General features: G+C 34.8%; 1 protein-coding gene across 9 annotated transcripts in view; it reads right to left on the reverse strand.

Moving 5' to 3' along the window:
* The window catches only part of DLG1 (discs large MAGUK scaffold protein 1), a 250368-nt gene that overhangs the window by 220095 nt on the left and 6949 nt on the right, over positions 1-23324 (reverse strand). For all 9 annotated transcript variants that reach the window (XM_045903112.3, XM_045903111.3, XM_045903117.3 and 6 more), the window contains exon 4: positions 13742-13908. In XM_045903112.3, the coding sequence (XP_045759068.1) occupies positions 13742-13908 (167 nt within the window). The remainder of the gene's footprint in view (positions 1-13741; positions 13909-23324) is intronic.

Raw genomic sequence — 23324 nt, forward strand, 5'->3', positions numbered from 1 at the left:
AGAAAAATATGCAGCCAAGAATACTATATCCAACTAGACTGTCATTGAAAATAGGAGGAGAGATAAAAAGCTTCCAGGACAAACAAAAACTAAAAGAATTTGCAAACACCAAACCAGCCATACAAGAATTACTGAAAGGGGTCCTCTAAGCAAAGAAAGAGCTTAAAAGTAACATAGACCAGAAAGGAACAGAGACAATATACAGTAACAGTCACCTTAAAAGCGATACAATGGCACTAAATTCATATCTTTCAATAGTTAACCGGAATGAATGGGCTAAATGCCCCAATCAAAAGACAGAGGGTATTACATTGGACAAAAAAACAAGGCCCATCAATATGCTGTCTGCAAGAGACTCATTTTAGACCCAAAGACACCTCCAGGTTTAAAGTGAGGGGGTGGAAAACCATTTACCATGCTAATGGACATCAAAAGAAAGCTGGGGTGGCAATCCTTATATCAGACAAATTAGATTTTAAACCAAAGACTGTAATGAGATGAGGAAGGACACTACATCATACTTAAAGGGTCTATCTACAAGAAGATCTAACAATTTTAAATATCTATGTCCCTAACATGGGAGCAGCCAATTATATAAGCCAATTAATAACAAAATCAAAGAAACACATCGACAACAATACAATAATAGTAGGGAACTTTAACAACCCCCTCACGGAAATGGACAGATGATCTAAGCAAAAGATCAACAGAGAAATAAAGGCTTTAAAGGACACACTGGACCAGATGGACTTCACAGATATATTCAGAACATTCCATTCCAAAGCAACAGAATACACATTCTTTAGTGCACATGGAACATTCTCCAGATTAGATCACATCCTGGGTCACAAATCAGGTCTCAACCAGTACCAAAAGATTGGGATCATTCCCTGCATATTTTTGGACCACAATGCTTTGAAAGTAGAACTCAATCAAAAGAGGAAAGTTGGAAAGAACTCAAATACATGGAGATGGAGGCTAAAGAGCATCCTACTAAAGAATGAATGGGTCAACCAGGAAATTAAGGAATTAAAAAAATTCATGGAAACAAATGAAAATGAAAACACAACTGTTCAAAATCTTTGGGACGCAGCAAAGGCGGTCCTAAGAGGAAAGTTTATAGCAATACAAGCTTTTCTCAAGAAACAAGAAAGGTCTCAAATACACAACCTAACCCTACACCTAAAGGAGCTGGAGAAAGAACAGCAAATAAAGCCTAAACCGAGCAGGAGAAGAGAAATAATAAAGATCAGAGCAGAAATCAATGAAATAGAAACCGAAAGAACAGTAAAACAGATCAACAAAACTAGGAGCTGATATTTTGAAAGAATAAATAAGATTGATAAACCCCTGGCCTGACTTATCAAAAAGAAAGGAGAAAGGACCCAAATAAATAAAATCATGAATGAAAGGAGATCACAACCAACACCAAAGAAATACAAACAATTATAAGAACATATTATGAGCAACTATATGCTGGCAAATTAGATAATCTTGAAGAAATGTATGCATTCCTAGAGACCTATAAACTACCAAAACTGAACCAGGAAGAAAGAGAAAACCTGAACCACCAAGGAAATTGAAGCAGTAATCAAAAACCTCCCAACAAAGAAGAGCCCAGGGCCAGGTGGCTTCCCAGGGAAATTCTACCAAACATTTAAAGAAGAATTAAAACCTACTCTTCTGAAGCTGTTTCAAAGAATAGAATTGGAAGGAAAACTTCCAAACTCGTTTTATGAGGCCATCATTACCTTGATCCCAAAACCAGACAAAGACCCCATCAAAAAGGAGAACTACAGACCAATATCCCCGATGAACATGGATGCAAAAATTCTCACCAAAATACTAGCCAATAGGATCCAACAGTACATTAAAAGGATTATGCACCATGACCAAGTGGGATGTATTCCTGGGCTGCAAGGTTGGTTCAACATCCGCAAATCAATCAATGTGATACATTAATTAAAGAAAACACAAGAACCATATGATCCTCTCAATAGATGCAGAAAAAGCATTTGACAAAGTACAGCATCCTTTCTTGATTAAAACTCTTCACAGTGTAGGGATAGAGGGTACATACCTCAATATCATAAAAGCTATCTATGAAAAACCCACAGTGAATATCATACTCAATGGGGAAAAAATGAGAGCTTTTCCCCTAAGGTCAGGAACACGGCAGGGATGTCCACTATCACCACTGCTATTCAACATAATACTAGAAGTCCAAGCCTCAGCAATCAGACAACAGAAAGAAATAAAAGGCATCCAAATCGGCAAAGAAGTCAAACTCTCACTTTTTGCAGATGACAGGATACTTTATGTGGAAAACCCAAAAGACTCCACCCCAAAACTGCTAGAACTCATACAGGAATTCAGTAAAGTGGCACAATATAAAATCAATGCACAGAAATCAGTTGCATTTCTGTACACCAACAAGACAGAAGAAAGAAATTAAGGAGTCGATCCCATTTACAATTGCACCCAAAACCATAAGATACCTAGGAATAAATCTAACCAAAGAGGCAAAGGATCTGTACTCAGAAAACTACAGAATACTCATGAAAGAAATTGAGGAAGACACAACAAAATGGAAAAACGTTCCATGCTCATGGACTGGAAGAATATTGTGAAAATGTCTATGCTCCCTAGAGCAATCTACACATTTAATGCAATCTCTATCAAAATACCATCAACTTTTTTCAAAGAAATGGAAGAAATAATCCTAAAATTTGTATGGAACCAGAAAAGACCCCAAATAGAGGAATGTTGAAAAAGAAAAGCAAAGCTGGTGGCATCACAATTCCAGACTTCAAGCTATTACAAAGTTCTGATCATCAAGACAGTACGATACTGGCACAAAAACAGAAACACAGATCAATGAAACCGAAGAGAGAGCCCAGAAATGGACCCTCAACTCCATGGTCAACTAATCTTCGACAAAGCAGGAGAGAATGTCCAATGGAAAAAAGACAGTCCTCTTCAACAAATGGTGTTGGGAAAATTGGATAGCCACATGCAGAAGAATGAAACTGGACCATTTCCTTACACCACACACAAAAACAGACTCAAAATGGATGAAAGACCTAAATATGAGACAGGAATCCATCAAAATCCTTGAGGAGAACACAGGCAGCAACCTCTTCGACCTTAGCCCCAGCAACTTCTTCCTAGAAACATCGCCAAAGGCAAGGGAAGCAAGGGCAAAAATGAACTACTGGGACTTCATCAAGATAAAAAGCTTTTGCATAGCAAAGGAAACAGTCAACAAAACCAAAAGACAACCGACAGAATGGGAGAAGATATTTACAAACGATGTATCAGATAAAGGGCTAGTTTCCAAAATCTATAAAGAACTTAAATTCAACACCCAAAGAACAACTAATCCAATCAAGAAATGGCAGAAGACATGAACAGACATTTCTGCAAAGAAGACATCCAAATGGCCAACAGACACATGAAAAAGTGCTCAACATCGCTCGGCATCAGGGAAATCCAAATCAAAACCTCAAAGAGATACCACCTCACACCAGTCAGAATGGCTAAAATTAACAAGTCAGGAAACGACAGATGTTGGTGAGGATGTGGAGTAAAGGGAACCCTCCTACACTCTTGATGGGAATGCAAGGTGGTGCAGGCACTCTGGAAAACAGTATGGAGGTTCCTCAAAAAGTTGAAAATTGAGCTACCCTATGACCCAGCAATTGCACTACTGGGTATTTACCCCAAAGATACAAATGTAGTGATCAGAAGGGGCACCTGCACCCCAATGTTTATAGCAGCAATGTCCACAATAGCCAAACTATGGAAAGAACCTAGATGTCCATCAACAGATGAATGGATAAAGAAGATGTGGTATGTATACACACACACACACACACACACACACAGGAATATTATGCAGCCATCAAAAAACATGAAATCTTGCCATTTGCAACGACGTGGATGGAACTAGAGGTTACTATGCTAAGCAAAATAAGTCAATCAGAGAAAGACAAATATCATATGATCTCACTGATATGAAGGCAGACACTCAACTGACTGAGCCACCCAGGAGCGCCTACATTAGACTATTCTTACTCATAGGAAATGTATACTGAAGTTTTCATAGTTTAAGTGCTTGATGTCTGCAACTGATTTTCACACAGTTTACAAAAAATACACATACACAGGAAAAGCATGACAAAATGTTAGTAATTGCTGACTCTATGGATATTTGGAGGTTTGCTGTACTACATGGATGTTGTACTATTCCCTTCATTTTACTGGAGTTGGAAGATTTTTATGATAAAGTTAGAAAAAAATATAATCACCTTTAGCCTATTATGTAATTACAGTATGGAAAAGAACACAATTCTCACTTCATTTGAACAGATACTACATGCAAGTACTACATATATTTTAGTAAATACGACAGTCTCTAGCCTCAAGGACTGATAGTCTAGTAGAGACCAAAATAACACAAAATACTATACATTTCACAGCATTTAATTACAGTAGGCATGAATACTATCAAGCAAAGGCAGAAAGTGCTATAATAGAGGCTCTGATAATCTGAGAGGTAAAGAAAGGCTTCTATCAAGAAGTGACCTCACAGTCATCCTTAATTGTCTTGTAGTGATCTCCATCTTACTCTCACAACCCATTTCCAATCTGTCCCAAATCTTTGTGTTCTACATTTAAAATATCCATAATTCAGCAACTTAGCACCCTCATTATCACCACTCTGGCTCACGCCTACATGCATCCTTAACTGGATCACTGAAACAGACTCCTAACAGGTCTCCTGCTTTTACTCTTACCACAGACTATTTTCAACAAAACAGCCTAAGTGATCCTTTTAAAGATTAAGTTAAATAATGTCACTCCTCCACTCCAAAACCCTGGAGAAGCTTTACATGATCTGCCTCTGCCTTACCCTTTGTCCTCATCTCCCACCACTCTTTCCCTCACTCACTATGCTCTAGCCATACTGGCCATCTTGCTATTTCGCATACATTCCAGTCTTATGCCTTACAGTCTTTGCACTGATTATTTCCCCAAATAGCTGCATCAACTTCCAACTCCCTGTACAAATATCACGCTCTCAATCAGGCCTATCATGAATACCCTATTAAAAATTGCAAAGTGTACTGCAATGTACTTTGTAAAATTGCAAAGGAATCTGACATTCCTGATACCCTCACTCTGCTTTTTCCCTCCCATATCACTTACCACCTTCTAACATATTAGATAATTGATTAATTTATTGTTTATTACCTGCATTGCCACTAGATGTATGCTCCATGAGGACAGGGATCTTTGCACTTACTCAAGCACCTGGTTCAATGCGCGATACATAATAAGGGCTCAATATCTGTTGAAGAACTGACATTTAAAATAAAATGCTAAAAATAAGCAGGAGTTGGCAAGAAAGAACTTCCTATGCAGAGGAATTATTATGTGGCGACCCTGAACTAAGAGGAACCAGTGGCCAAAGAATGAAAGAGTTTTATTTATTTTTTAAAAAAATTTTTTTAAAGATTTTATTTATTTGACAAAGAAAGACACAGTGAGAGAGGGAACACAAGCAGGGGGAGTGGGAGAGGGAGAGGCAGGCTTTCCGCTGAGCAGGGAGTCCGATGCTGGGTTCGATCCCAGGACCCTGGGATCATGACCTGAGCCGAAGGCCGATGCTTAATGACTGAGCCACCCAGGTGCCCCAAGAATGAAAGAGTTTTAGAAGATGAGTGGAAAAACAGGCAGTGGTCAATTAATTTAGGATTTCTGAGTCTCATTAGGGATGTCTCACCTCATTCTGAGAGGAATAGAAGCCAATGAAGGGTAATGAAATGATTTGCATTTTATAAAAATAATCTTGGAGGCAAAGTGGTCATAAACTCAAAAGGTACAAGTGTGAATGCAGACAGGCCAATTAAAGGGACCATTACAATAATCTAGGCAAAAATAGAGGGTGGTTTATACTACAGTGCCAAGAACAGAGACGCACTGAAATGCTGATTTCATGTGAAGTTTTGCAAACTGCAGTATGGATTACAAATATAAATGTGAAAAGCAAAATAAAAAGGTTTTGACAAATAATAAAGTAGGGTAACTTTATGACTTTGAAGCTGAAAAACATTCCAGTAGGCACAAAGAGCATTAACCATCAATTGGTTATATATTAGATCTATTAGATTAGATTTAAGAAATACTGAAAAGATATCATTAGTAAAAGCATGCCTCAAAGTGGGAGAAAATGTACATTATACATATGTATTATACATATATCCAACAAAGGAATCGTATCCAGATAGAGATCTACAAATTAATAAGATGAAAGACAATCCAGGAAAAAAAAAAGGTAAGAAACTTAAATAGACACTTCACAAAAGACAGCAAAATGAACAATAAACATATGAAAAGGTATTACTATTAATCTTGTTAATGATAGGGAAAATGCAATACAACAATATGAAGTACCACTACACACCTACTGAAATAGTTTATATTATTAATAAAAAGACTGACAATTAACAAGTGTTGGTAAATTTGTAAAGCAACGGAAACTTACACATACTGGTGGTTAATTATAAAAATCAGGCATAACCATTCTGCAAAACTGTTGTCATTATGTTCCAAAACTAAACATATGCATATCATTTTCACAACTGGGTATGTAAACAATAGAAATGCATACACGGGTGCACCAAAAACTACACACAGTTCTGCTATAACATTTTGAAAAAGCAAATTTGTTCCAATGCAATTGATGTGTTAGGGAACAATACTAGCTAACACAAATTTCATGTTTGCTTATGTCCAATCTTGTCCATGAGAAACACTTGGTGAGAACAGAAAATTGCACCCAGATCAAACAAACCATATAGAAATACACAAAAAACACAAATTTCAGACCTTAGCTTATTGAATGTTAGGATTCATACTCACCCACACCTGTTGTGTTAACAACTCTATATCCAATTTCAGATAAATTCCTGGGCCAGCACTGCGCAATAACTCACAAGCTGCAACCCTGACACACACTCCCATAAGAAACAAGATTTTTTTTTTTAAAGTAAAATGCCATATTTATTGTAGTACTTATGTACTCCTTAACCATTTAACATATATGAAACTGTGCTGCCATTTTTATTAAGATATATCTTTTTTTATGTATGTCACTCACCAAGTTTTGAGCTTTGAGTCTCTAACTCCATTTTCTACATAAGCCCTGTAGTTTTTATTGCACAATTTTGCATTGTGTAGTGATTTTTAAGAATATATAGGTTGTGCTATGGCAAAACAGACTATAAAAGAATGTTCAAAGCAGCACTAACCTGAAACTGAAAACACAAATAGCCATCAATATACTACAGTATATTTATCTGTCATACAATGGAATATTATACAGCACAGAGAACAAAAAAACTTGGATGAAATTCTCAAATTTAAGAAAAAAGAAGCTAGACATAGTACATACTTCCCGAATCTGTTAAATACAGTTTTAGGAGAGGCAAAACACATCTATGGTGTTAGAAATCAGGATGGTTCTTTAAGGAATAGGATACAGGTAGTGACTAGGAAAGGTACAAGGAAGATTTTGGGGGTACAGGTATATTTCTTTTTTAAAATGTGATATAATGTACATACCAGGAAATTCACCAAATTTTAAAACATACAACTCACTGGTTTTTAGTATACTCAGACTTGTGCAACCATCATCACTATCTAATTCCAGAACCCATTAGCAGTCATTCCATTTTCTTTTTCTTGACCTGGTATATTCCCAATGCAGTAATTCATCAAGCTATACATTTATGATTTGTGCACTTTTATGTATATATACTACCCAGTACTTCAATAATTCAAATCAATGTTTAGAGGACTTCAGATTAAACCTGGTGGACTAAATATATGCTTTTAACTCTGCTATCTCCTAAAATTCTACTTAAATTAAAGCAGATGGATTATTTTAAAGCACTAAATCATAAGTCAAAGAGAAGGGAAAAGAATTTATCTTCCCTACCCAGTCAGATGAATTCCTTCCCCTGAAGATAAACTCAGAAATGCTGAAACGTGGAGCATGGAGATAGCAGGGATAACTGAAAATGAGTACATTACTGAAAGCAGACTAAGTGTGTAAAACAATACTTTTTTTTCTTTTTATAGTCATATTATACCTCCTGATATGTAATCATTTAATAACATATAGAGGATATATAACCTGTACTTTTATGCCTGCTATTTTATATTGCATTAAGTGGCTGTACCATAATGTGTTTATCCATTTTCTTTTTTTATAAAAATTTTTAAAGTAATCTCTACAACCAGTGTGGGGCTTGAACTCATGACTTCAAGATCAAGAGTTGGATGCTCTACTAACTGAGCCAGCCAGGCACCCCTATCCAGTTTCTTACTGATAATCATTTATATTGCCTCCTTGTTGATTTTTATTAATATTACAAATAATACTGCAACGAACATGCATATATATATATAACTAAATATATATTAAAAATTTTTTGTGATTAGATCTCTAACATATGCTAGATCCAAGGATATGAGTATATACTGTTGTCTTTCAGAAAGGTTGTACCACTGTACCTCCTACCAACAGTATGAGTTTCTGTTTCCTCATATTTAACTGATCTTTGACAATCAAATTAGTTAAAAATACTCCCATTATCAATTTGATATGCATGCTTTTAAAGTGAGGTTGAGCATCTCTTCAAAGGCTTATTTGGTCCATTGGTATTTCTTTTTCTCTAAACTGCCCACTCACATCCTCTGGTCACTTTTCTATAGAATGTTGATGTTTTTCTTACTGATCTGTAAAGAGGTTTTTTGAATTGAGAAGGGGGGGAATTAGTCCTTTTCATAAATGTAACAAATTTCCCCCCAGGATATCATTTCTCAAATGCTTAATGTATCTTTTCAAGATACAGAAGTTCTATAATCAAACTTCAAACAATCAAACTTTGTGATGTTCACAAGAAATTCCACAAAGTCAGCATTCTTTTTTTTTTTTTTATTAAGTGGCACCATACACAGGGCTTGAACTCATGACCATGAGATCGAGACCTGAGCTGAGATCAAGAGTTGGACACTTAACTACTGAGCTACTCAGGTGCCCCAAACTAAGCATTCTCAACCCTTTCTTTTAATTTTTCTGGATTTTGTTTGTTGTCATGCTTAGAAAAGCTTTTCCTGGGCGCCTAGGTGGCTCAGTCAGTTAAGCGACTGCCTTCGGCTCAGGTCGTGATCCTGGAGTCCCAGGATCGAGTCCCACATCAGGCTCCCTGTTGGGTGGGGAGCCTGCTTCTCCCTCCAGCCCTCCCTGCTCTCATCCTCTCTCTCTCTCTCCAATAAATAAATAAAATCTTAAAAAAAAAAAGAAAAGCTTTTCCTATCCAAAAATCATTAAAATGGTCATTTTATGGTTTCACTTAAAAAACAATACAAAACAAAAAAACCCTTTGACTCTTTGGTCTGCTTGCAATGTATTATCAAAAACAGAACTGCCATAGACTGAATGTTTGTGTCCCCACAAAATTCACATGTTGAAATGCTAAACTCCAATGTGATGGTATTAGGAGGTGGGGGCCTTTGGAAGGTGATTAGGCCATGAGGGAGGAGGCTTTGTGAATGGAAATAGTGTCCTTATAAAAGAGACCCTGGTGAGCTCCCTCACCCCTTCCTCAATGTGAGGACATTGAGAAAAGGGCCAACTATGAACCAGGAAATGGGCTTTCATTGGACAGCGAATCTACCTGTGACTTGATCTTGGACTGCCCAGCTTCCACAACTGTGAGAAATAAATTTGTGTCGTTTATAGGCTACCCAATCTGTGATACTCCGTTACAGCAGCCCAAAAGGACTAAAACAGGATACTGCATCCTTTTCTGTTGGAATTTCTCATTAAATCAGGCAATTTCTCCTACTCTTGCATCTTGCTTCCTGTCAAATATTCTTCCTTACCATTTCTAAAATTCACTCTTATTTTAGGATAGATTTGTTTCCATAAAAATGACATGTGCTCATTATTTTTAATAAAGTAACAAAGTACTAAAAAGAAAAAAGTCCCCATCACCTAGAAACAATCACTAATATCATGCAAACATTATTCCAAACAACGTACTAGGTAGGTACATGTTCAAAGTAGAAGACAGACATACCAAACACAAAAAAGTTCTAAGAAAATGGGATACTATCATGTCACTGTAAAAATAAATGGCATTACTTTTCATTTTACTACATCAGAATAAATAAAGTTACAAGGGCACAAATTAACTGACAAATGAGGATCTGGCAAGTTATACTAGTTACCAACTATAACAACAACAACAAAAAGGACAAGAAAGAAAAGTGAACAAATGTTTTACAAGACAAAGATTTTCACTTTGAGTAAGAGAAGCATGCCCTGGAAATTGCTCAATCTCAAATACTTTTTTGCAAAAAAACCCTCTTTATAATAACCCTATAAAAGCGAACATGAAGTAAAGGAGACAGTAAGATTGTGTTGCATGCAACTTCGTCAGAAAAACATTACCTTACTATCTATTTATTTATTTTAAGGAGGGGGATAGAGAGAGAGAAGGAGGGGAGGGACAGAGGCAGAGGGAGAGAGAATCTTAAGCAGACTCCACACCCAGTGCAGAGTCCAACTAGGGGCTGGATTTCATAACCCTGAGATCATGACCTGAACTGAAATCAAGAGTCAGACCCTTAACAAACTGAGCCACCCAGGCGCCCACATTACCTTACTTTTTTATCCAAGAATTAGTGCACAAGTGCAATAATAACCTAAATTTTGTACGAGATAAAATATTTTCATGATTTGCATATTATTTTTCAAGTTATAATCAAATAAAAACTTCCTCTGCATTTGTTTTAATTTGGGTCAGTGGATTCTCCTCAAATACAAAACTATTTTTTTTTTAAAGATTTTATTTATTTATTTGACAGAGAGAAAGACAGTGAGAGAGGGAATATAAGCAGGGGGAGAGGGAGAAGCAGGCTTCCTGCCGAGTGGTGGGCAGCAACCAGACAACCCTTTGGTAATGAAGTAGACAGTTTCTAAGTTTTCTTTTTTATGTTATGTCACATAAAACTGTAAAATTTCAGAGCAGGGAGCCCGATGTGGGGTTCGATCCCAGGACCTGGGATAATGACCTGAGCTGAAGGCAGATGCTTAACGACTGAGCCACCCAGGCTCCCCTACAAAACTATTAAATAAGGTGAATTAAATGATCTCTTTTTTCAGTCCTAAACATTATGCGTCCAAGAATCTAAAGAGATCAAGTCAAGGTCACTTAGCCAAGTTTTCTGTCCAAATTAAGCATAAATAAATGGGGAACAGGGGAATATACTTTCCTTCTCTTACAGTACTCTCAAAAAAAAGAGAAATGAAATCTCTAAACATTCCAGGGGTTTTTTTGTTTTGTTTTGTTTTGTTTAAGTCCTTATGACTCTCATCCATCAGTGTGTTTCACAACTACTTACATTTTCAGAGTAGCATCTATCAGGGTATTCTGTCCTCTGCAAAACAGTACTTCTTTTTTTTTTTTTTTTTTTTTTAAAGATTTTATTTATTTATTTGACAGAGAGAGACACAGCGAGAGAGGGAACACAAGCAGGGGGAGTGGGAGAGGGAGAAGCAGGCTCCCCGCCGAGCAGGGAGCCCGATGCGGGACTCGATCCCAGGACCCTGGGATCATGACCTGAGCTGAAGGCAGTCGCTTAACCAACTGAACCACCCAGGCGCCCAACAGTACTTCTTTTTGACTGAACTTAGCTTGCACTCAAATTTGACATACACAGATCTTCCCCTTTTTAAAAAAATCTAGGACTTGACGGACACATCTCCATGATCCCATTACTAAGTCCATCCATGAATGGGTATAAATTTCAAGCATACTAGAGCATTTTCCATGAGCCAAGCCTTCAGCAACATTTTAATCATATTTCCTTCTCATCCCTTTTCCTAACTAATAATACCTGCCATTTATGGTCTGAAAATTCTTATTCTCCTATTCTCCTGTTAACATGTCCATAATACACCCTTTAGGAGATACAGAAACCAGCACTGCAGAGAGTATTTCTAAGTACCAGTGCCTCATTTTATAAAAGTTGAAATTTTCCAATACTGTTCTTTTTTTTTTTTCCTTAAGATTTTATTTTTAAGTAATCTCTACACCCAACGTGGGGCTCCAACTCACAACCCTGAGATCAAAAGTTGTACGCTCCACTGACTGAGCCAGTCAGGCACCCCTGAAAATTTCCAATACTACTTTTGATGGAATTCAATGCATTGTTTATCTTTCTGACTAAAATCTATATGGAAATTAACTTCCAGCTTGCAGTATTATCCACTTATTTACCTTAATGAACATTTACTTTTACTGGTTACATTGAGCCAGCCATTAACTGAACAATCTCCTATAAAAATAGGCAAACCAACTATAAGAACTCAATGCTTTATATTCATAGTTGAACATAATAAATCAGACAATAGAAAAAAATAGTAAGTAATTAAGTAAGAAACTCAATTCTCTTAAAACTTAACATGTTTCCTCAAAGCAAAATTTTTAACCTAGGACAATAAATGTGAAATAAAAATTGTATTACTGGTTAACATTTAAAAAATCTATTTGGAATCAATCATAAGTGCAAATGATATATCAACAAAAGGGAATGAAAACTTAATGATCCAAGAGTGATTAAAAAAGTAAAAATAAAAAAATAAAGACACAAAGCCAATACAACACTAGAATCTCTCTCTAATCAAAGAAAAACATGTAAGTACAGACCAGGATTAGTAAAGAGAACTGGGAACTGGGTGTTAAGAGGTCTGAAATCCAAGGGTAGACTTGCCCAAACTAGCTAAATAAGCTGAGTCAAGTCATTCATTTTCTTTTGGATCTCAGTTTCCGAATCCTTAAAATGAAAAAGAGGGATCAGATGTGCTCCCTGCTCTAAAATTTTACAGTTTTATGTGACATAACATAAAAAAGAAAACTTAGAAACTGTCTACTTCATTACCAAAGGGTTGTCTGGTTGCTGCCCACCACTACTTTTCCCTGATTTATTACTCGCCAAACAGAGGCTGATTCAATTTTCCAGGCACTTCTCTAGTACAAACTAGAAGGGACTAGAATCAAATTCAGTCAGACAACCACATTCAAATGACTAATGTTTCTCAGATAGAAGTCTCATTACAAAATGCTTCATATATCTCTGTTCTAACTCCACCAGCAACGGTCTGTCACAACAACAACAAAAAATTACTAAAATAGTTTTTATAACTTAAAGAAATACAGTTTTAACTACAGAAAAATGTAGAAACCAATGCTAACCTTAAGATTTACTAATCAGTCTTCAGTGAGTTTTATTAATTCAATCTTCAAGTCAAATAAACAGAGAATCTTTGGGGTAAATGTAGCAACTAATCTGCCGAGGATGACAAAACTATATTCTACTTCTCAAAAAAAAAACCCAGAGCAAAACCACCTTTTCAAAATATGATTTCATTGAGTTCTCTCACACAAAGTATTTTTTTAATAGTCTAAAGCAAGTATTTCAGATCTCAAACCAATTATAACATATTAAGAAAGGGGCACCAGAGATTCTGAGCTTTTCTCTTCAAAAATATTTGTAATCCAATGATATTTCCAGATAATATCCATTTTAATAAAGTGAAAAAACTTAGCAGCCCCAATAAACTGATTACTGAAAAATAGCTTCAGGAAAAATTTTATCTTACCTCCACATTAGGGCTAAGGCTGCTTGGCAGTGTTTCTGAAGTCACAGTAGTGCTTGGAAGGCTGGAAATTTCCCAAGTATTTACAGGCTGTATTGGTTCAGACTGCTTTGAATGATCTATACATTTTGGATTATCCAGTAAGGTCACTTCATAAAATTCTTGAATATCTAGAAGTGAAGAAAAGAAAAAACAAAATCAGAAGTATTTAGATTTTCTAATTTAAACTATGCATTGCTAAATAACATAACTCAAAAGCAAAATTTTAGTCTTGATTAGTAAAATAAGCCCAATCTTATAATGTAATTAAACAGTGAATATTTTCTCACTTTATTATGTTGCAATCACATCAGAACTTGCAGGGCATAGTGTAAAAGTCATAGGCTTTTTACCCTTCAAAGTCAGTGCTAAGTTCAAATCTCTATTCCATCACAAATTAGCTGCCTGTTTAGAGAAGTTACTTAACCTCTGATAACTTGCCTCTTTTATCATGTGTAATTGTTACAAGGACTGAGTATAATACATATAAAGTGCACAATGACACATAATAGGCTCCTAACCAACAGCAGCTAATATCATTACTATGAGTTTTGAAGACATGAGTCATTACTGATACTTTATCTTTATACCACCAGTATCTCAATATAAACCCCTCGCATAGTTTTAACTGTCCTTCTAACCAAAGTAAAGCAAACAAAAAGTTAAATAGTAAATTAAATATTGTACATTATTTTAGAAACAATCAACTAAACATGACAAAACTCTTTAAAAATCCATGAATTTACTTAAAGTAGCACAGGATAATTTAAAAGATCAAGTTACTTCGCTATCAGCTGGAATTAGTGCAAATGATATATCAACAAAAGGGAATTTGCCTCTTAAACTTAGCATATTAACACTGATTGATTCTTCATGCCATTCAGAAAGCTTTGAGTGATAGTTATATAATGCTTAAGTTCACCATTATTAGTTCTTTTTTCACCTAGTGGTATATTTTGAGTTGATTTTTTAAAGGGGAGAAATTATTATTTTAACAGCAAAGGTGGGGCATTATCCTGTACAGAATCATGCACAATTGCAAATAACATTTAGACAGAATAACTTTTACTTATTTCTATGATGAAAAGATTAATATTTCCTTTAAAAAACAATGTCAGAAGACAGTAGAGACAAAATAACTCCCTTTTAATAACCAGTAGAATTGCAGAACTTTCTAAGAGCTCATAAAAACTAAGATCAGCACAATGAAGATAGTATCAAGGTGTTAAGAATATTACTAGAGAAAATTGTATGTGAAAGTATTTATAAAAGATGAGTTACTCTATAAAACTTTTCACATAACCATCATGAAAAAATAATAAACTCAAATTCAGAGCATCAGCTACAAAGTGTTCTTACCAAAAATTGCTTAACCTGAACCTCAATCAAGCCTTCAGAACCAACTTGTAGTTCACAGGAAATACAGAGGCTAGAGAAACAAGTTAAATGACACCAAAAAAGCAAGGGGAAAAAAACAGATCCAGAAGGCGACATTCCACAAGACAACTGGCCAGTTTCTTTAGCAAGTCAATGTCATGAAAAGTAAGAGAAATTATTTGAAAGGATTTTTTTTAAAATAAAGGAAACAAAAAAGACATAGCAATCAAATGCAATATCTGAGGCTTGACTGGTGGGGAGGGGCAGGGGAATATAAAAGACATTGTGATAATTAGGGAAATTTAAATATGCACTATTTTCTGAAAATACTACAGATTTTTTTTTATAGAAGATATACATATGAGAGTATGTATACATTTCTGTGGTACGACATATATTCCTATATATATAAGAAACATATTTTATATATGTAGAAGATATATATTTATAGATCTATAGAGAGGGAGAGATATCTTCTACAAGAAAATAAAGATGTCAGAGCTCCTAGTGTAATTATGCCCCCCAAAAGCACTAAATGGGTGTTGAGTAACTGGATGATTACCAATCTCAAGGTAAATAGCCCACATCACTACATAGAAACTTCATTATATTTTCCATTATTGTAAGACAAGTTTGAAATCTTAACCTTCTGTGACCTTTTATTCCACACTTAACAGAAACAGTGCTGTATTACCCTTCAATAACATCTCTAACAAATATCCAGGTCAGTGCTGTCCAATAGAACTTTCTACAATGATGAAAACGTTCTATAGCTGCACTCTCCAATATGGTAGCCACTAGCTACATATGGCTATTAAGCACTTAAAATGTGACTAGTGTAAATGAGGAACTGATTTTATAATTTTATTTATGTTTAATTACTTTAAATAGCCACAAACAGCTAGTAGTTATCATACAGGACAACAGAGATCTAGACTAGTATAATCTGGAGTAACGTTTTACTATCTAGGAAGATCAAGGAATAAAGTGCTCCCTAGGTGAATTTTCCAAAAGTTCACTCACATCCTGCTGTCAACTGAAATGCCTCATCCCTTAAAAAAGTCCCTTCTAATTTGTTGTATCTGAGCTCTTATGGACTGGAGAATATGCAGATTATTTTAACTATATCAGACTTAAAACAAAATAAGCTGAGTAAACACCCATTAGAATGGCTATTATCAACAAAACAGAAAATAACAGGTATTAATGAGGATGTAGAGAAATTAAACCCTTGTCCATCACTCGTAGGAAAAGAAAATAATGCAGCCATTGTGGAAAACAGTACAGGAGCATCTCAAAATATTAAAACATAGAATCACCATTTGATCCAGCATTAGATTCTGGGTATATGCCCAAAAGAAGTGAAAGCAGGGACTCAAAACAGATATCTGTACATCAATGATCACAGCAGCATTATTCACAGTATCCAAAAGGTGAAAACAACCCAAACGTTCAGCCACAGATAAATAGTTAAAAAACAAAATGCGGTATATACCAACAATGTAGTATTACTCAACTTTTAAAAGGAATAAAATTCTGATACATTCTACAAAATGGATGGATGGATGGATGGATTTTGAAGACATTATGCTAAGTGGAATAAGCCAGACACAAAAAAACAAGTATTGTATAATTCCACTTATATGAGGTACCTAGAATAGTCAAATTCATAAAGACAGAAAGAACAGTTGTTACTGGGGTAAGGAAAGAATGGGGTAAGGAGGGACTGGGGTTAAGGAGGAAATGGAGTTATTTTTTAATGGGTACAAGGTTTCAGTTTGGGATGATGAAAAGGTTCAGGAGATAGAGTGAGGGGTGATGGTCACAAAATAATGTGAATGTACTTAATGCCCCGGAACTGTACACTTAAAAAATGGTAAATTTTGTTACATGTATTTTATCACAATAAAAAAAAAGTTGAGTAAGCATCTAAAGGAGCTTAAATGAGTAAAGTGCCCAGAATTTAATATGTAGGTATTATGGTATCTATTTTAGCTATTTAGATATCTTTGTTTCTTACTGAGGTCAGGATAACTGTCATTGCCAAACTGTTACCAGATTATTATCTATCCCCAACTTAAAAAGAGATTTGTTACCACCCTTGGCTAACTAAAACCATATGCAAAAGTACTGAAATAGTTAACACATGTATAGCGTGGTGCCATTTCTGATATGACAATCTGTCACAGTTATTATCACTTTTCTTTAAAATATACAAATATACACATCCACACCTTTAATTTTGACCCATATCCCATCTTGATCCACCACACTTCTTCATCTTTAGGGTATCTCAGGACTATAAAGATGAGCCACATAGTAACACTTCTTCAGGGATTATTTCTCCATCACAATTTTAGTTGTATCAGTAAAGATTTTTCAAAGGTGCACCTAATCAAAAAGGGCACTCTGGAAAAACTGGACCCAGACTGAGCTTTTCTTATGACTCCAAAGTACTTATATCTTGTATTTCCCATGCTATCAGCAGTCACTGTTCTTTACCATCTACATTTTATATGTCAGAAGATAATTATATCACTGATCATAACTATAAAGATTTAGCAAAGAAAAAGATTATTACTGGGACAAGAGAAGTATTTCTACAACAACATTCTAAGATTCAAAACATTACTTTCTACTTTTTCTTTAGGTTTTTCTAAACTGGGGAGTATAACATTGAGTTCCATAAGCTAACTAGCTAAAGTACAACAGAAGTTATTACTATAAACAGAAGTCAAATATAAGACAAAAACAAATTCTAGTATAATCCCAATCTCTCCTGTTCTTAAAAATCTGTTTAAAATGCTGGTCTGAAATTCCAAGTTATTCTCAAAAGACCAACTTCATGAAAATAAAGAATTAAACTAATGAGTTTACTCTGAACACTTAAGACATTCAATCAATGAATAATAATGGAGTGAATACATTTTGGAAGAGGAATAAAAGAATTAAAAAATGAGATGTGAATAACAATGCCTTTGAGAGATGGAGAAAATTGAGGAAAAAATATATTAACACTGAAAAACCAAATAACACCATTTAAAAACAGTTAAAAAGGTAGATTTCTATAAAAACTTGATGGCTATATTTTAAGGTGCTACAGAACCTTACACACACATTTATTTTAAATTTCTATTACTTACACATGTATTACAATTTTTTTAAAAGATTTTATTTATTTATTTATTTGACAGAGAGAGACACAGCGAGAGAGGGAAAACAAGCAGGGGGAGTGTGAGAGGGAGAAGCAGGCTTCCTGCTGAGCAGGGAGCCCGATGCGGGGCTCAATCCCAGGACCCTGGGATCATGACTTGAGCCGAAGGCAGACACTTAACAATTGAGCCACCCAGGAGCCCCCATGTATTACAATTTTTGAAAATTAAATTAACCAGCTCTTTGATAGACAATGAAAAATTATTTTTCAATTCTGGTTTACATAAGTCATTTTATGTTTCCATGCCAATTATATCCAACGTCAATAATAAGGGCTACTCATAACTGTACCAAAATATATAGACTATGAAAAAATGTAACCACAGCAAAATAATATTTCAATACAGAAATACCCAAATTTAGTATCACATGTGAAATGACAGAGTCCTGGGACGCCTGGGTGGCTTAGTCTGCCTTGGGCTCAGGTCATGATCCCAGGATACTGGGATGGAGAACCACACTGGGCTCCTTGCTCAGCAGGGAGCCTGCTTCTCCCTCTGCCTGCCCCTCCCCCTGCTCGTGCCATCTCTCTCTCTCTCTCTCTCTCTCTCTCTCTGACAAATCTTTAAAAAAATGACAGAGTCCTTCAATAAACCTATGTAAACATTTCACTTGAGTCAACTCTAATCTTAAATCTTTAATATGAAAATGTACAGAAAGTGGGATAATACAGAAGTAGTCAATGACTGCCACTTAAGACAAGAATAATTCCATACTCATCTGAAAATCCATACAGCTCACCCAGATATACACCACATATAATTAAAATGACTGATTACATTTTTATTTACTACCCTGAAAAAACTTATTTCCTTTTTAAAATAATGATACACTAAAGCAAGCAAGAACACGAGAAAATGCAGGAATACTAAAACACGTATTAGAGAAAACTACCCTTTAGTTGATTCACAATTGGAAACATTAATTTTGTTGAGCCTACTGGATCAGTCTTAACGCAGTCTATTCCTATTTACCATTTATAGTTTGGCAAGTGCTTTCTCTCTAAATTAAACTTGGACACACAATTAGTCCAATGGAACAGAGAAGACTCATTCCTACTACCAAAAAATATGTATTTCGGGGAAATCTCAAGATCACATATTTCAAACCTCTCCAAATTTAAATAAAATTTTAAGTAAACCATTTTCATTTTATCTTTGTTATTTTCTTGCAGAATTCAAAGTTTGCAAACACTAGGAGTAAAGGAAGTACAGAATTCCAGAAATACCCTCGAAGGAGGTTGAGGAAAGTTTTCTAGCTTTTAGTTACCACTTTTATCATCCTAAACGGTAAAACTCAAAAACATTTCTTAAACTAAAGAAATAAGGATCAGAGTAGGAAGTCTAAATAGTCAAGAATCTGTAATAATTTAACACAGTATAGACAACATCTCTAATCTATTAGAAAACAACCTTATTTCATGGGGAAAATGTTAAGAAAAGACCTTAACAGAACAATTTTATACTTCTAAAAAAAAGGGGGGGAAAAAGTGGTGGGAGGGGCAAATGACATGAACAAATAATTCACAAAAGAAATTTAAATGACATAAAATTCTTGTATAGTTGAAAATTCTTATATCGTTGGTTGTTTAATCAAATAAATATACAAGAAAACATCAAAATGTCTAAAAGTACATTCCACACATCAGAATAGAAAATATTAAAAAGGATGATACCTATATTGTTTAAGGTATAATGAATTAGTCATTATTCCACATACTGCCTAAAAAATTAAATTGAATATAACCTTTCTGAGGGTAATTTTAAAAAGTACATCAAAAACCTTTTAAAATGCAAATCCCCTTTTACCAAGCAATTCATTTCTAGGAATTTATCCAAAGGATAGAATAAACAATGTAGAACAAAGAGGCATATACAAATGCAATGTTTTTTAAAATTCAGAAAAATTATATACCTAAGTGCTCCTAGGAAATCATTAATAAAACTACACATCTGTAAAATGTAAATACAGTCATTTAAGATGGTACAAATCTACTGATATGGAAAGATATCCAATGATAAATTTTGAGATAAAAATAGTTAATATGATATGCACACTATGTACACTTAGGAAAATTTAACTTCAGCACCTCCCTTCACCAAAAAAGGCAATTCTACCTATCAGTCCACCCAATAAATCAACATCACAAATAAAAAATGAGAAGGGAGAAAACCGTTCCCTCAGGGAGTCTCCATTTTCATGTGCCTCTAATAATGGGAGCATTTCTATAGACCTCACTGCACTGAGTCTGATTCTAGAATTATGTGCTTTTAGTACAAGAGATCACTTAAACACAAGTCAACTACTATGTCTGTTGCCCAACTGAAGAAACAATGATTTCTTTCCACTAGAGAAAAAAACAACTATATTGTAGTTAATGAAAGACAGTGTTAAATTCTAGAAGAATCTTCAAGGGTAATTTTAATCTGATACGATTTTTCACTTTACACACTGATTTTAAGTATCAATTCCTATGTAGGAAACAATTCTATTATGTTTCACTTGTGTAGGGGGTTTTACAAAAGGAAAGTGTGTATAAATACATAAATAATAACATTCTAGAAGGATATTCATCCTATGGAAGAAGTAGGTTACCTTTGGAGTGAGAATTTTCTTGATTATAATTATTTTATATAAAGTACATTTAACTGATCTTAAATTCTTTACATGGAACATGCATTATTTTTTATAATAAATTGTTTTGGAGTTAGAAAGAAGGCAACTGGAAAGCTGAAAAACACTGAAATATAACCCAGCCATTTCAGAGGGAAAAAATTTTATCAGTTAATTGACTAAAAGCAAGTACAATGTTTTCATAAACTAAAATATACAATAGTCAAGTCTACTCAAAAACAGATACTCTGCTTTCTTCTAAACTTATGTACATTTAAAAAGCCATTTTGATCCCCAAAAAGAATATCATATAAAATTTTAAAGTATGTATTACAATGTGTGTTTTGCACCCTAGAAACAAGAAAAATGTCAAGCCAATGTCCAAAAATACGTTATTTCCACATTTGAAATACTATTTGACTAACAGTCATAGGGTATTTTCACACACATACTTCTTAAAACAAGGTATCAACAGAAACCAGACCTTCTCAGAGAGATGGCTGATTCCAAGGCTGGGGCAAGATATGTACAAGATAAACCTGAATATCTTGTTATGCCAAAAAGTGAGAAAGTACTCAAAGTGGTAAGGCATGTCATAAGGACAGAAGAGCAAGCTGGAGAGAGTTTTGACCAAATGAACCTGAAACAATCTGAGCACCGAAATCATTAAAGTTAGTAATAAATTATCAACGATTAAAAAAAAAACGATACAGACATATACATAGATAAATGGGGAAGGAGAGCTCTTACAGTAAAATGCCAGGTAGTAATTGGAGAACATAAAAGACTGCTATTTTTTACAAAACTGTCATTTTTCAATTGTCATTTTCAACACAGTAAAAACTGGTCATCAATGGGTGCTAAGGCTAGGGGGAAATTTTGCTAAAGAGCAGGGCATGCGCAAGGTATTAAAGTGTCTCCCCCACATATTGCTTACAAGATGTAAGAAAAAAATACTAACTATAGAGAAATCAAGCACCTTAACTGGGTGATCAAAATTAACAATGCCGATCAAGAGCAGAAGACATCTTGTACTTCTGAATGTACAGAACCCTAGAGATACATAACCTGAATCTAATCACAAGCAAACATCAGACAAACCTAAAATTAGAAACATTATATAAAAAAAATAAGAGCAGTGGGGAACTGTATTCTTCAAAAATGTCAATGTCATAGAAGACCAAAAAGGGCTGTGGAAATGTGCCCAGACCACAGAGACATGACAAATAAATGAAATACCTGGTCTTAGACTGGACAGTGTACTGAAAAAAATAATTAGAAAAGAAAAAATTTAGTAGGAAAAATTTGACCCTACACAGATGAAATAAACTAGAAGAATTATTTACAGATGCTTTTACCACTCTGTTGATTACAAGGTTCCAAAGAGAATTCAACCAGATTCAACATAAAGCACTACCTCAGAGCAGAGCAGTAGTAAGCAAAACTATTAGGAAATAAATAACAATCCAGGTTCAATCAAAACCACTAACTGAAAAGTTAATAAAATTTTCCTCCAATTCTATAAACTTTTAGCCAATAGAATGATCCATATACTGTCATAAACGTTTTCCTTTCTAAAACCTAGTCTGCAAAGTCACACACACGAAGTTAGCAACAAACTAAAATATGACTGGAACCAATAAATAACAACAAAAATCTAAGAAATTTTGACATTTTACTATTACAGCTAGAAGTTTGCAAACCTTGATTACTAAATAAATACTTTTCAAAATGTGTAAATTCCATAATTACAATTACAATTCTCCTTCAAAATAAAAATTAAAAAAAAATACCACTGACCCTACAGATCAACATCTATGTTAAACACACTTGTTAGTGTTCTTTACCACATTAATATATTCAACTTATGATAAAGAACATAAATCCTAATAAGTAAACATGAGGAGAAGCTCTGGATTCAGATTAGTTGAGTTCAATTTCTGGCTCCACAATTTAATATCTGAGGGTCCTTGCACAAGGCACGTAATCTCTCAGTGCCTTAGTGTTCTAATCTATAAAATGGTATAGGTGAATATACACTTCATAGGACTATGATGACTAAATGAGACACTTGTATTACACACAAAAAGTGCTTTTTTAAATACACTTTTTACATACACTTGAAAAAGTCAAAATCTCACATCCATTAGGATGGCTATTATTAAAAAAACTTAAAATAACAAGTGTTGGCAAAAGTATGGAGAAACTGGGACCTTTGTGCACTGTTGGTGGGACTACAAAATGACGCAACTGCTATGGGAGGCAGTATAGCAGTTCCTCAAAAAATTAAAAATATAGGGGTGCCTGGGTGCCTTCGGCTCGGGTCATGATCCCAGGGTTCTGG

This window comes from Mirounga angustirostris, unplaced genomic scaffold (genome assembly GCF_029215605.1).
Source record: "Mirounga angustirostris isolate CCGP_5_RB_7025 unplaced genomic scaffold, mMirAng1.0.hap1 SCAF_1, whole genome shotgun sequence".
Lineage (NCBI taxonomy): Eukaryota > Metazoa > Chordata > Mammalia > Carnivora > Phocidae > Mirounga > Mirounga angustirostris.